Source organism: Gobius niger, assembly GCF_951799975.1.
Source record: "Gobius niger genome assembly, chromosome: 12".
Classification (NCBI taxonomy): Eukaryota; Metazoa; Chordata; class Actinopteri; order Gobiiformes; family Gobiidae; genus Gobius; species Gobius niger.
The window spans coordinates 23,621,115-23,633,874 of NC_136863.1; the positions used below are offsets into that span (position 1 = coordinate 23,621,115).

Genomic DNA, 12,760 nt, shown 5'->3' on the forward strand with positions numbered 1-12,760 from the left:
CCATTAGTGTCAGTTTCTGTCTTTTACGGGGCGGGTGTTGTCATGGCGACCGGGGTATAGGCAGGCAGTGGCGCGCATGCTGGGGAGGAGTGTGCACAGGTGCCGGGTGACAGATGCTAGGGGACCGCGGCAGGAAGTAGCTGCTCTGCCTGGTTAACTGCAGCATGTGGGTGTGTGTGTGCGTGTGGCGAAAGACAACTTAGTGGGCATGGAGGAAAAATGGTTTGTCGGAGCTCAACATCTGTTTGTTTTGAAAAGAAAAAGTGATTCGTACTTGGGAAATATGTCTGAAAGTCTTTGAAACTCTAACTTTTTCTCTTGAGAGGGTGCCAAAGTAAATAATATAGCTCTGGGCTTGCTGAGATTAGTTGACATTAGAAAAAAAAAAAAGACCTCTCACACACAAACTCACAGACAGTTTTGTAGACCTTTCCTTTCTTTTATTACACACTTTTGTCCACGTTGTCCAGTCGGCTCTACCACGTTCCAGGATTAATTGCTTTGTAGGTTTTCTGGTGAGAGGGTCCGTGAGCAGTGAAAACCTTCCAAACAATAGATAAAGACAGCATCGCGTCATAGAAGTTGGCGTGGCCTCTCAGAGGAGGAAGAAAGTATCTTTTGGGAAACACAATTTTTTCGCTCTTTTTCGCTGTTTTCTGGCAGAATATAAACGTATTTATCACATACAAATAAAGTCTAAATCGGGTCCATATGGATGTTTTTTTCACAGCAGAATGTTCAGTAGAAGTGAAAAAACAGCAGTCGTAGCTACCGTTAGCATGTAGCATGATGCTAACATGAAGCATCATGTTAGTTTACATGGGCTGTTGGACCACTTTGCTCCTCTCCATGTCTTTGTATCGGTATTTAGTAGAAAACTATATTCATAATTTAGCATTTGTTGAAGTAGTTTAATTGGAGAATTTTTTTTTTTTTTCTCCCGTTCGTTTTCCCCCTCAACTGCTTCAGACATGACCATGTATGGGCGATTCCAGAGACGGCGTCTGTATCGATACGTTTGTTAAGTGTGACATCACACACAATAATTATCTACTTCCGGATCCAAACTGTTGAGAGTTCCACTGATAAACACCGCAAAAAACACAACTTTATCAGGATCTCCTGCTGAAGCAACAACAGATAAAAGGCCCAAAACTGTTTTACTCCCAATTCGAACAATATATCTCACCATTTCTCCTGGTAAAATGCAGATATTTTTATATTTAAAATAAGCCGAAAAATAAGTTGATAATTAATGCCAGAAAAGTATTACTAATGAAACTAAAGAGTAAATGAGTAAAACAATATTTGTGATCAGAGTCTCCTGCTTTAGAGCCGACTAGGCTCTATAGCAGGTTAGAAAATATCATAGTGAATAGGGCCCCTCTCCATTGGACCCGGAAGTAGAGCGATGACATCATCACTTAACAAACACATAGGTGGGTTCATGTTCTAGAATGTTTTTTCAGGTGGAGGGCAGGTGCCAATACAACTCTATGGGAGAGAAAGAAATTTCCAAAAAGGAAATGTCCAAATGTTTTTCCTGATCATTATTTGACAGTGACTGGATTCACAAACCTGGCCCATTATTCTTACAGCTGAAAGTCCTTTCATCTCACAAACATCACGCTCATGTTTTTTGATATTTTCACCACTTTTGGACACTTTTATGAGGAAATGATTAGACCATAGTCCATATGTGCTGGAAGAGATGATTTTCAATGTTGTGACAGTTTTTGTTTCATGTGAACAGGAACAGGAATTACAATTACAGAGAAATTAGCAATAAGGGAAGGGAAGGGAATCTTATTTGTTTTTCATATGACACAAGTCACACCCAAAGCACTTCACACATGAAAGGAAGAGGGGTTCATTCACTCCATGCTGATGGTGGTAAGCTACATGTGTAGCCACAGCTTACTCTGGGGTAGACTGACTGAAGCGAGGCTGAACACATCTGCACCAACGGTCCCTCTGACCACCACCAACCACTCACACATAGGCATTGGGTGAAGTGTCTTGCCCAAGGACACAATAAACAAAGAATAAAGACTAGAAATCTGCATTTTGACAGTTATCATAGTTACCACCATGGAATTCTCAGCTGCCTTCTGCCTCAATTTGAAACCATTGGGTCTTTAGAATGTTGTGATGTCACATGAATGCAACCTATTGATCCTGGAGGGAGCTAGAGACCACAGTGATGAAAAGTGAAGGCACCATGCTTGACCACTCATACAAGCTGATTTGGATTATGTCTTATGCTCTGTCAAACAATGCACTAATCTTGCGTCATGATTACTGACAACATAAATTAACGTTCACATAAGGTACACTGTGGCCAATTCGGATCCTCTTATCAGGTTATTTTGAAGGAAGTGATTTTAGAGCAAACACAAACGATAGACATTTAGCACTCACATGACATCACAGCATTCTAAACTGCCTACAATTTCTAATTGCACTAGTGGGCAGCTTCTATTGTGCTAACTATGCTAACCGTCCAAATGCTTAATTTTTGACTTGTCAGTCTTGTATGTCTGCATTGGCTGGACATATCGACATGAGACAAAAAGTGTCACTAATGTCAACGTTTTCTCTCTCAGCATATATGAACTAAGAACACATGACTGTATCATAAAGGTGTCCAAAAGTGGTAACAATATTCAAAATGATGTGCTTGATGTTCCAAGCACTTCCAAATAATTATTCAATACTTGGAGATTTTCTGTTTGGGGATTTCTTTCCAAAGCTGTGTCTCTCCCCTTGAGGTGTTTGAGGTGTTTAGGCCCTTCTCCAACTGAAAACATGACATGACATTCTAGATTGTTGTGAATGCGTATGCAAAGACCGAAACCATGTTACTCACAAACCCCCATTAAGATGTAAAAAGACACTGTTCACACTGTATACTGTGTGCAATACGTATGTGCACAATAGAGGATTGAATACCCCATAACTTCCACTAATATAGGTCTGGCCATATTCTTATTGATATGTTCCTAACTGCCTGTCCCCTCTCTCTCTTCAGATGTACATTCAGACGGCCACCCTGACCATCTCGCTGAGCCTCAGCGCCTCCGTGTCTCTGGGAATGCTCTACATCCACAAAGTCTACATCATCATCTTCCACCCCGAGCAAAACGTGCCCAAGCGCAAACGCAGCTTCAAGGCCATCGTCACCGCGGCAACCATGACCAGCAAACTGTCCCACCTGGCTGCGGCGGAGCGGCCCAACGGGGAGGTGAAAACCGAGCTGAAGGAGTGTGAAGCCGTGGAAGCCAGCGGTGAGTGCTTTGCCACAGAGCAGAGCAGCGTTCATTTTGTCCATGATAATTCGTCCTAGTATTATCTTTAAAAAGACATGGTAGCTCATGCTGACTAAAGCTATGATTAAAATCTCTTGAGTTATGTTTTGGTGATTAATTTAGACTAAGTAAAAATGTTAAGGAGGGACTAAAAACATAGAAAGAGTCTCCTATCATTCATTACAGTTTGAGAGCCACTGCCATAGAACATCCACAAATGAAACTGTCCCAGGGAAGTGAATAACACTCTTTATCTCTTGGTGGGGCAGGCTGTAAAATTATTCTGAATTCCGACTACACTAAAAGTTGAGTGCCACAGCAACACGTACACTCCCCAGCGCCGCATTCATTCTCACCACTTTGCTGCAACATGACTACTGCAGTAACAACATCTTCTTGATTGATACAGACAATATTAGATAGAGTACAGCACGCCTGTAATTACCATAAGGTTGATTTTCTGCAATACTTAAACAGCTGTGCCACGCAATATGTGAAAGCAATGAACAGCTTGATGTAATGTTTTCTGTGATGCACCAATGACTCTCAAATGTATACCCCCCAAAACTAACAAAAAAAGCTACAAAGTGACTCTTTAAATCGTTGCAGATGTTCAATCCAAGTTACAAAGTATTATCTCTGCGGTCGCGATGATTGAACAGATAAAAGAGACGTCAGCGTTTACAGAACTACACTGATGGAGGCTGTGCTTGTTAGCAGATCTGAGATCAGTCAGCACATCTTTGACAAATAAACGGGACGTTGTTTTCACTTTTCGGCTGACGATGCAGAATGGGTCTTTGAAGTGGGATGTGAGAGTAAGCAGTTTGAATGCAGGGGCTCTGACGTCTCTCTGCACCCCCTTTAGGATCAGACTGAGAACAATCAAAGATTCAGCCGGGTCAAAGGAGAGACATAGTGAGAGAGAAAGCAACGTAAAAGATGCAGACAGGTGAAGGTTTTAAGCATAAATAAAGGTGTGGGGCACAATTAAAACCTCTGTTAGTCAAAGGTTTTGCGGTACAAACCGGCCCTTCACCCTGTGTACGCTTCAATATGCGGCCCCCCATGAAAAAAGTTCTGGTTTAGAGTAACAAGTAGTGTATTATGGGTACCTCGGTGATCATGTTCTGCTAAGTTCCAGCTTTTTGTGAGGTCAGACACACATCCAATGGCCACTAAAATATGTACATGATAAAGAAACCACTAAAATGTTGTAAATATCATGAAATACACGTTTTATATCTCGCCATGCTTTTTCATTTGATGTATAGAGAACACTCAATTCAAGCATGTCCCATTTTGCTAAGAGACAGGCTGCATCTAAAAAGTGTAAAGAAGCTTCAGAACCTGATTCTCTTCATGTGTCAGTACAGTTAGGAGGGAGCTGACCTCTTAACTCCCACCTGAACCAAGCACCAAAAGACACCGGGACAAAAAGGAGACGAAAGAAGAGACGGGGAAAAAGAAACTGGGAAAAAAGAGACGGGGAAAAAAGAGATGGGAAAAAAGAGACAGGAAAAAAGAAACGGGGAATAAGAAATGGGGAAAAAAGAGACGGGAAAAAGAGACAGGGAAAAAGAAACTGGGAAAAAAGAGATGGGGGGAAAAAGGGACGGGAATGAAGAAACGGGGAAAATAGACGGGAAAGAAGAAACGTGGGAAAAAAGAGACGGGAAAAAAGAAACGGGGAATAAGAAATGGGAAAAAAGAAACGGGGAACAAGAAATAGGAAAAAAGAAACGGGAAAAAAGAGACGGGGAAGAAGAACCGTGGGTAAAAAGAAATGGGGAAAAAAGAAACAGGGTATAATAGTAGGGGAAAAGGTAAGTAAGTACGGTTCTTTAGGTCACTTCTCCAGACCAGGAGCCGTGGTCTTGTTCATGAGCCTCTATCAAGTGTGCAGTTTGATGCCAAACCTTATAGAAGTCATTTTACATCTTGGTAAGGGTCTAATGGATGTGCACCATCAAAAATGTGTCATTCTCAAATTTCATACATTTATCACTGCTGAAATTATGGAGCCGTGGGGTATTTCCTACGTCGATTTTTAAAAAGTCAGTGCGTAGTTGCAGCAAGGAGTTTGTGGGTTCAATGCGTCAGATCATTTAAGATATTACTGCAATCTTAATTTGAAGAGATTTACTTTTTATGGCAACTCTTTATACACAATAAAGCATTGATAGGAAGATAAAAGTATTAGGGCTGAGACTTTTCGATTCAGTCTGATTAATTAAGCACATAAGGTTTAGTGTGATTGTAATGAATCACACTTTACTTTAGCGGCACAGACACTTTTTCAGTTTCCTTTTTCCTGGAAGACGTTGCTTAGGGACGAACACGGCGTAAAACCAAAAACTATTTTACTGTCAAAGTTGCCACACACATAAGCCGACATAAACTTATTTTGAAAGATTATTTTCCAAAATAAATCAAACAGCTATTGTAGTTGAAGTGTTTGCAATGATCACACAGGCCTCACATCTCCACAAAAAGAAGCATCTAAAATATACCACCCCTAAATAAATGATTCTTTAATGTAATTGCGATTAAGTTATCACAAAGGCCATCATTAACTTTTGTCGCATCCCACCTTTAAAAAGTAAAAAAAAAATCAAGCCATATGTATCTTTAAACTTTTTAGGGAAGACCCAGGGAGAAACAGTCAGCAAACTGTCAGTAGATAAGTCTGTGAAAAGTTGGTGTTCTGGCTCACATCATGCTGAAATAATCAGATGTTGTTTCTTTTGCCTCCAATACATGTCTTATATAACGTCGCTCAAATATGCACATAATAAAAGCTTATCCAGTGGACCATGAGTGACTCTGTCATATACAAACATCCTATAGCAGTATTGTTATGGACAAGCAATGCACAGCCTTATTTCATGCTCAGAGCCATGTACTTACTGTGAACAGCATTATGCAAATATCGTGACACAATGTACCCTATCCTATCATTTCACTCTTGGATATAGTGTGTACAGTAATGCTGATTAATGTACACATTGTCCAAAGAAAGGAATACATAGTCGATTTAAATTTGGGATGCACCGATATCAGTGTCGGGTATCGGCCCGATACCACATGCCTGTTCTCATACTGGTACTCATTCATGAGGTCCCAATACCAGAAACCGACGTGCGGCCGGCTGAGGAGAGAAAATAGCAGCAAACTGGAGAATTCTATAGTGGAAATACAATATTCCACATAGAGCTGACTTTATTACAGACTGCGCTCTCTAAACCAGAGTCTGTGCTGGATTTAACCAGAGCTGAATGTTGTTAGTGCTGCAGCGTCGAGTCTGCAGTGTTTACAAGATACAGGCTAATGTTGCTAACTAGCCCCTAGTGCTGGCGATTCTTAAACCGCTTTATGCCCAGGGGATTAATTCAACTGTCAAACTAACCCAGCGACTAAAAAGTACTCAGAAAACAACAACAAAATAAAGAGATACAGCATGTCCATATTGAGCAAAATTGAGCTGCAGCAAAACAATGAAAATGCTTTAGTTGCTATAAACACATGAGAAAATCTACACGGAGCTGAAGTAAAGGTGAAAAGAGACCATTTAGCTGCAGTAATAAGTAACCATCTCAATGCTATTGTTGAATAAAAATAGATAAATGAATAAAGCACAAGCATTGAGGAGCTTTTGGACATGGGCTGTTCTGTCTATCTATGGACTGAGCAATAAAAATTCTAAAATAAGTTAAGATAAAATAAGACAAGATAGCCTTTATTGATCTCACAAAGGAGAAATTTACTTGTTACACTCAGGTTGTGCAAATATGCAGGAAAAGTGAAAAAAAAAAAATATATATTGTAAATAGCATATATATATAGTATATTTATATACGACTATATAAGACTAGCAAGGACTTTCTGGGGACAAAAAGTATAAACAGTAAATAATAGAGCAAACATATTCTAACAAAACATTTTATAGTCAGTATAAGCAGTGCAGGTTTACAATCATGGTGCAAGCGGTTGATAAAGTGACGCAGATAAGTGATAAATAAATAAAATGTCATATATGGGGAAAAGTCAGTCTATAAACAGTCTATTCACTTCAAAAAGTATGTTGAAGAAAATGCCTTGTACTCAGTATCGGTAAGTATTTAAATCAAAGTACTCATATTGGTTTTAGAAAAAGTGGTGTCGGTGCACCCCTAATTTAAATTACCCTTATTTACTAATTGGTACAATTAAACAATTAAGTCGTCATCTGTACTGGGTTGTTTTCGCCTTGAGAACAGGGCTATCTTTGACGTCCTTGTTGGATATCGCTGCATATTTCTTGCTCCGTTTCTAACTCTTAGCTGTGTGTTTGGTTTTACAGTGCCACCGCCTAAGACTACGTACGTGAGCTACGCCAACCACAACATCTGAGGAGACCGTCGCTGCAAAGCTGGACCAACGCGTCAGGGATGAGGACGATATAAATGTCCAGCGGTGGCACCACTCGCACACTGAACAAGGTGTTTTGATGTTTACAGACTGCTCTAACCCCGAAGGATCAAAATCTATACTGAGGAAAACTTGAAAGGCGGAGGAACTCTGAAAGATTAAATGTTTTAAAAAGAACAGGTGGGATCCAACCATGCGTGTCGTAATTCTAACTGTACTTTAAAAATAATTGTGGTCGTGAAATTTTCTGGTTCTTGTCTCATGTCGTTCGTTCGTCGACCCGCATTATGAGATGAGCCCATCGTGTCCGGCTAACGCAAAAAAAAACGCCGTTAGCTTTTGGTTGTGAAATGGTTCAAAATGAAGCATGCCAGTTTTTTATACAAAAGATTTATTTATAATAAAAGAATATTTCACAAAGGTGTAACTTTTATTGTGGTCAAAGCAGTGCTGCCATTTAAGTCTTTGACTAATATGGCTCTTCCCTAATACGCGAAACTCATCTTATTCCCGAAATACATAAGAGATTGTCACTTTACCTCAAGGTTTTTATACCTTTTAAAGCGCTCAGTAGTTTATTTGAAATATCTGTACAGTATTTAACCCCTCAGCGTTGACATTTCATACTTATTGCTAAAATGAATACTCTTACTTGTATATTACTGGAAAAGTAAGGAACAGGGAGGGAATCAATTGTGTGTAATTACTTAAAGAAGAACCAAGTAGCTTGTTTACCTTAATAAATCCTTTTTGCATTACCTCTGGGGGTAATACAAGTGGTGATGGGATGATTGGGGGGGTCTCTCATCTCCCCCTGGTGTCTCTGGCCAGAAAAACACGCTTGCAACTTTCCCAGCTCTGACCCGGACACACTAATAGAATTCGTTTAGTTTAGTTTAGTTTCCCTCAAACAACTTAAAAATAATTGTTATAACAATGCAAAGTATTACCGGTATGTTCAAACAGGAGTGGGTTGAAGTGTGACCTTATTTAGTCCCACCCCCTTTCTATTCAATATTGTTTCCATAACATATACACCTCACAATCATATAAGTCCAGTGACAACAATGTTACTGATTGTTTAAATTATACAGAATCATGAAGAAGGCGCATTGAGTTGCCTTGTGTACGAAATGCGCAGTATAAATAAAGTTGCCTTGCCTTGCCTTGCCTTGCCTTGCCTTGCCTTGCCTTGCCTTGCCTTGCCTTGCCTTGCCTTGCCTTGCCATGAAGAAGAAGCTAACAGGCTAACGGGCAAAGCTAACTGTGGGCTAGCGCCAAAAAATATTTACATTGTGTCATTGAGTTGTGGCACAATGTACAATATCCCTCTATTTCTTTGTCTTTTCTGTCTAGCGTCACTTTAAACAGTATTTACAGCCAAGTTTGAGTGAAAAAAAATATTTCCATTGTATAATTGCATGTACAATATCCCTCTGTCCCTTTGTCTTTTCTGTCAGCGTAGTATTTACTCTCCAAGACAATTAATAAGTTAAAAAAATCGCAACTTGTTACGACACCTGCAGTGCCGCTTATGGCCTCTAGGGGCATGAGTTACATAGTTCTGCTTTAAACCCTAGGAGTTTTCCATTGTAGAACAGATTTTTAAGTTGTTGTTTGAGGTGTTTTGACGTTTTACCTCTCAAACCGTAGAGCTTCTTCACGCTCATCTGATCCTCTATAATCAACTTTTTTTTTTTGTCTCTGTCTCCCTTATACATATACGGAAGAGGCCTTTTGGATGCGAGACGATGAAAACCTAGTCCCTTTTAATTTGACAATGCAGTTGAGTAAAAGTGTCTAATGCGCGAACTTTCAAACTTGAGCGTAGTGTTTAATGACTAAACATTTCAGTTGCAACAGTGTGGGCATAACTCAGAGATACCCAACGTGCTCATGATGAGTGGGAGTAACCAAGGACAGATGAGCTTTCAAGCAACAAGATTAATCAGGAACAGAGTGTTGACCTTACAACAAGAAAAGCTTTTGCAGCTCTAACTTTGCAGAGGACGCTGATGATTAACACTTTTCCATAATGGTTAACTTTTTATACATTCATTTTACAACAATACTGAAATGTCAATGTCTCTACTAAAATTACATTTCTACAGTGTGAGTAGAAGCACTTTGGACTTACTCATGCATTTGCCATATCGGATTCTTTCAGTTCTTATAAAATCAGGCATCAGACATGATTTTGGAGGTTTTTATTTTCAGAGAAATAAAAAGCATTCGATCCTAACATGTGCGGACAGTTAGGAAGTAGCCTAGTCTTTTCAGAGTCCGCTAACCTACTCAGAGGATTTTTCCTAATGCCTTAACATTAGCCATCAATCATCGCTAATTATGAACGATGCAGATCATGTTTTCCGCTGTCGTCAACCCATCAACCACATTTAGCTGAGATCAAAACCTAGTTCGAACTCATTAACCTCTTATCACACGGCTTAACCGAGCAGATTTGATATGAAAACTAGGACGAAAACGCAACCACAAAAGAGCAACAAAAAAGTGAAGAAAACGAGATGAAAAAGAGTATCAAAACATCAAGGCAACAATGCGAGGAAAAAGATCAGTTTAGATCAGTTTTACGCGTCTTAGCTTTCAAATGAGGCACTGGCCTGAGAAACGTTTGGATTTGGGTAAAGCCGAACTGGAGAAAATGTGCTCGGTTAAGGCGGGGGTTAAGAGGTTAATGGATGTTTGGACTTTAGAGACAAATAAGCATCTAAAAGTCATCTGGGCTAAATGCTAACACAAAGTCAGTTAAGTCCACTGAACTTCATCTTATAATCTGTTCATAAGAAACCACAGAAATGATATGAAGAAGAATTCAGTCCCTATTCATTTGTATGGGATGAAACAGGCTCACATGGCTTAAGGCATTTCTCTGATTTCTATGTATTTATTCACCAACGCAAACAGCTCTGATGAATTGATTGCTTGTATCTCACCCTCGGGAGAAATGATAAGTGTGGCTTTAACTTGACTTTTTTGCAATATTTAAGTTTTCTAACTTAATTGTCAAAAGTGCTGAGACGTTTCAAAGCAAAGCCTCTCTCTACTGTACGTGATCCGATCTAATTTGAGCAGTAATCAAGGTTAAAGCAAACCTCTATCCCAGCCGCTAAAGGAAGTGCCTTGAGAGACACCAGGGGCTGAAGATAATCCGATTCTTTGTATATTAAAAGTTGGTGGTGGAAAACCGTGCTTTTACGTATCAATAATTTTGTGTACACTGAGCAGATGCAGCCGCCTCACTGGATACGACCTTTACCGCCGCACCCCTCTGCGCTGGGACAGGACACAGGCTCGTAGCACACCATTACACTGGAAGAAACAGACCCATCGATGATTGATCAATAACTCTGAGGAGCGGGAGAGCCGCGATCGATACGCGCTGCCACTGGGAACTGCTCATGCATGTAATGAATATTTCTGCTTCTCCTGGCTGCAAAGGAAGATTAGACCAGGGGTACAGGGAGAGTTTGGATATACAGAATATGTCTCAAATCTGACATTGTTTTATCAAGTCTAGACCCTTTTTTTTTTTTAAGGATAAGGAATGTTTTTACACTCTCCATCATATTGTCAGACTGCACTGACAAACCTACCGAAGTTTCCTCTATACCGTGGCATAATGAGAATATCCTTTTTCAACCGGAACTATATTTGTGAAAATTCTCCTTGTGCCTGTCCAGTCTCTAGTCCTGACTGGATCCTCTGGAGTAGAAGGATGGCTCAAAATACAGAGAGCACTTTTGGCCAACGGGGACAATGAAGTCTTCATGAAGAGGTAAGGGTACTGATCATTAGCTCGGCGAGTCAGAATGTCCTTTTTTTAATGTTTTCTGGTGTAGTGTCACAGAGTGCAGAGTAGTGGTTCTGAAACTTTTCCCCCTAAAAATACTTTCAGAGTGTCACCCGGCCAAGATAATGACACAAATGCACAAGAGAACCCGCAATTCTGTGTGGGCGCGCATTCCCCCATTTTGTTTTAATTTTTCATCGTAAAGGATCTGGGAACTATTTTGGAGGATCCGGCAAAGATTTGAGATGATATAATGGTGTTTAACCTCTTAACCCCCACCTGATCCGAGTACATTTTCACCAGTTTGGTTTTACCCAAATCTAAAAGCTTCTTGAAAAAAAGTGTCAAAATATCGACAATAACGAGATGAAAACGAGGATAAAACGATGATTAAGAAAGCGACAAAAATATGTGACAAAAACACAACAAAGGAGCAACAAAAACGCAGCACAATTGTGTGACGAAAACACATGAAAATGTGACAAAAAAGTGGCGAAAAGCAATGAAAATGTGACAAAAACCCAATAAATGATGGGAAAAAATGTCCACAAAGTGACGACAATGTGAGGAAAAAGATCCATATAGATGAATTTTGTAGGTCTTAGCTTTCAAATGAGGCATTTCACTGGCTTATAGGCTGTGATCTTTTGGATGTGAGTGAAGCTGAGCTGGAGCAAATGCACTTGGTTCAAGGGACTATAGGGAGTTTAAACATGTTAAAATTAAGTATTTTCCTCCCCCTACCTGTTCCAGCCATAACATGTAGAATGAGCCCAGACATATTCACCATAACTGTCTCGAAAATCCTGCACTGTCACTCAAAAAGTTTTTACTTCGGGTCTGATGTGCCGTCATGCACAAGCTTAATATAGAAGGTGCAGTTACATGTATGACCTGAGGTGGCAGTAGTGAGTATAAAATGACCAACTTGCATCTAGCCCCTTTAAGAGGTTAGCATCTTACCACCTGCCTTAACCGACAATTTTTTTTTTTCCAGTTCAGCTTCTCGACCTACAGGTCAGAGTAACTCCTCATTTGAAAGCTAAGACCTACAAAGCTGATAACTCGCATTCTCGCCACGTTTTTGTCGTGTTTTTGTAGTTTTTTCATTGTGTTTTTGTACATTTTTTGTTGCTTTCTTCATTGTGGTTTTTCCTTGTATTCTTTTGTTTAGTTGCGTTTTTTGTTGCTCTTTTCTTGGTTTTTTGTGGCTCTTTTTTTTTGCTTTTTC

General features: G+C 39.9%; 2 protein-coding genes across 2 annotated transcripts in view; both read left to right on the forward strand.

Annotated features, from left to right (window-relative positions):
* The window catches only part of LOC306971413 (metabotropic glutamate receptor 8-like), a 125,762-nt gene extending 117,642 nt beyond the window's left edge, over window positions 1-8,120 (forward strand). Inside the window, exons 10-11 of the mRNA XM_079567684.1 lie at window positions 3,032-3,287; window positions 7,651-8,120. Coding sequence (XP_079423810.1) covers window positions 3,032-3,287; window positions 7,651-7,700 — 306 coding nt within the window. The 3' untranslated portion in view covers window positions 7,701-8,120. The remainder of the gene's footprint in view (window positions 1-3,031; window positions 3,288-7,650) is intronic.
* The window catches only part of pclaf (PCNA clamp associated factor), a 379,199-nt gene that overhangs the window by 277,968 nt on the left and 88,471 nt on the right, over window positions 1-12,760 (forward strand). The window lies entirely within an intron of this gene.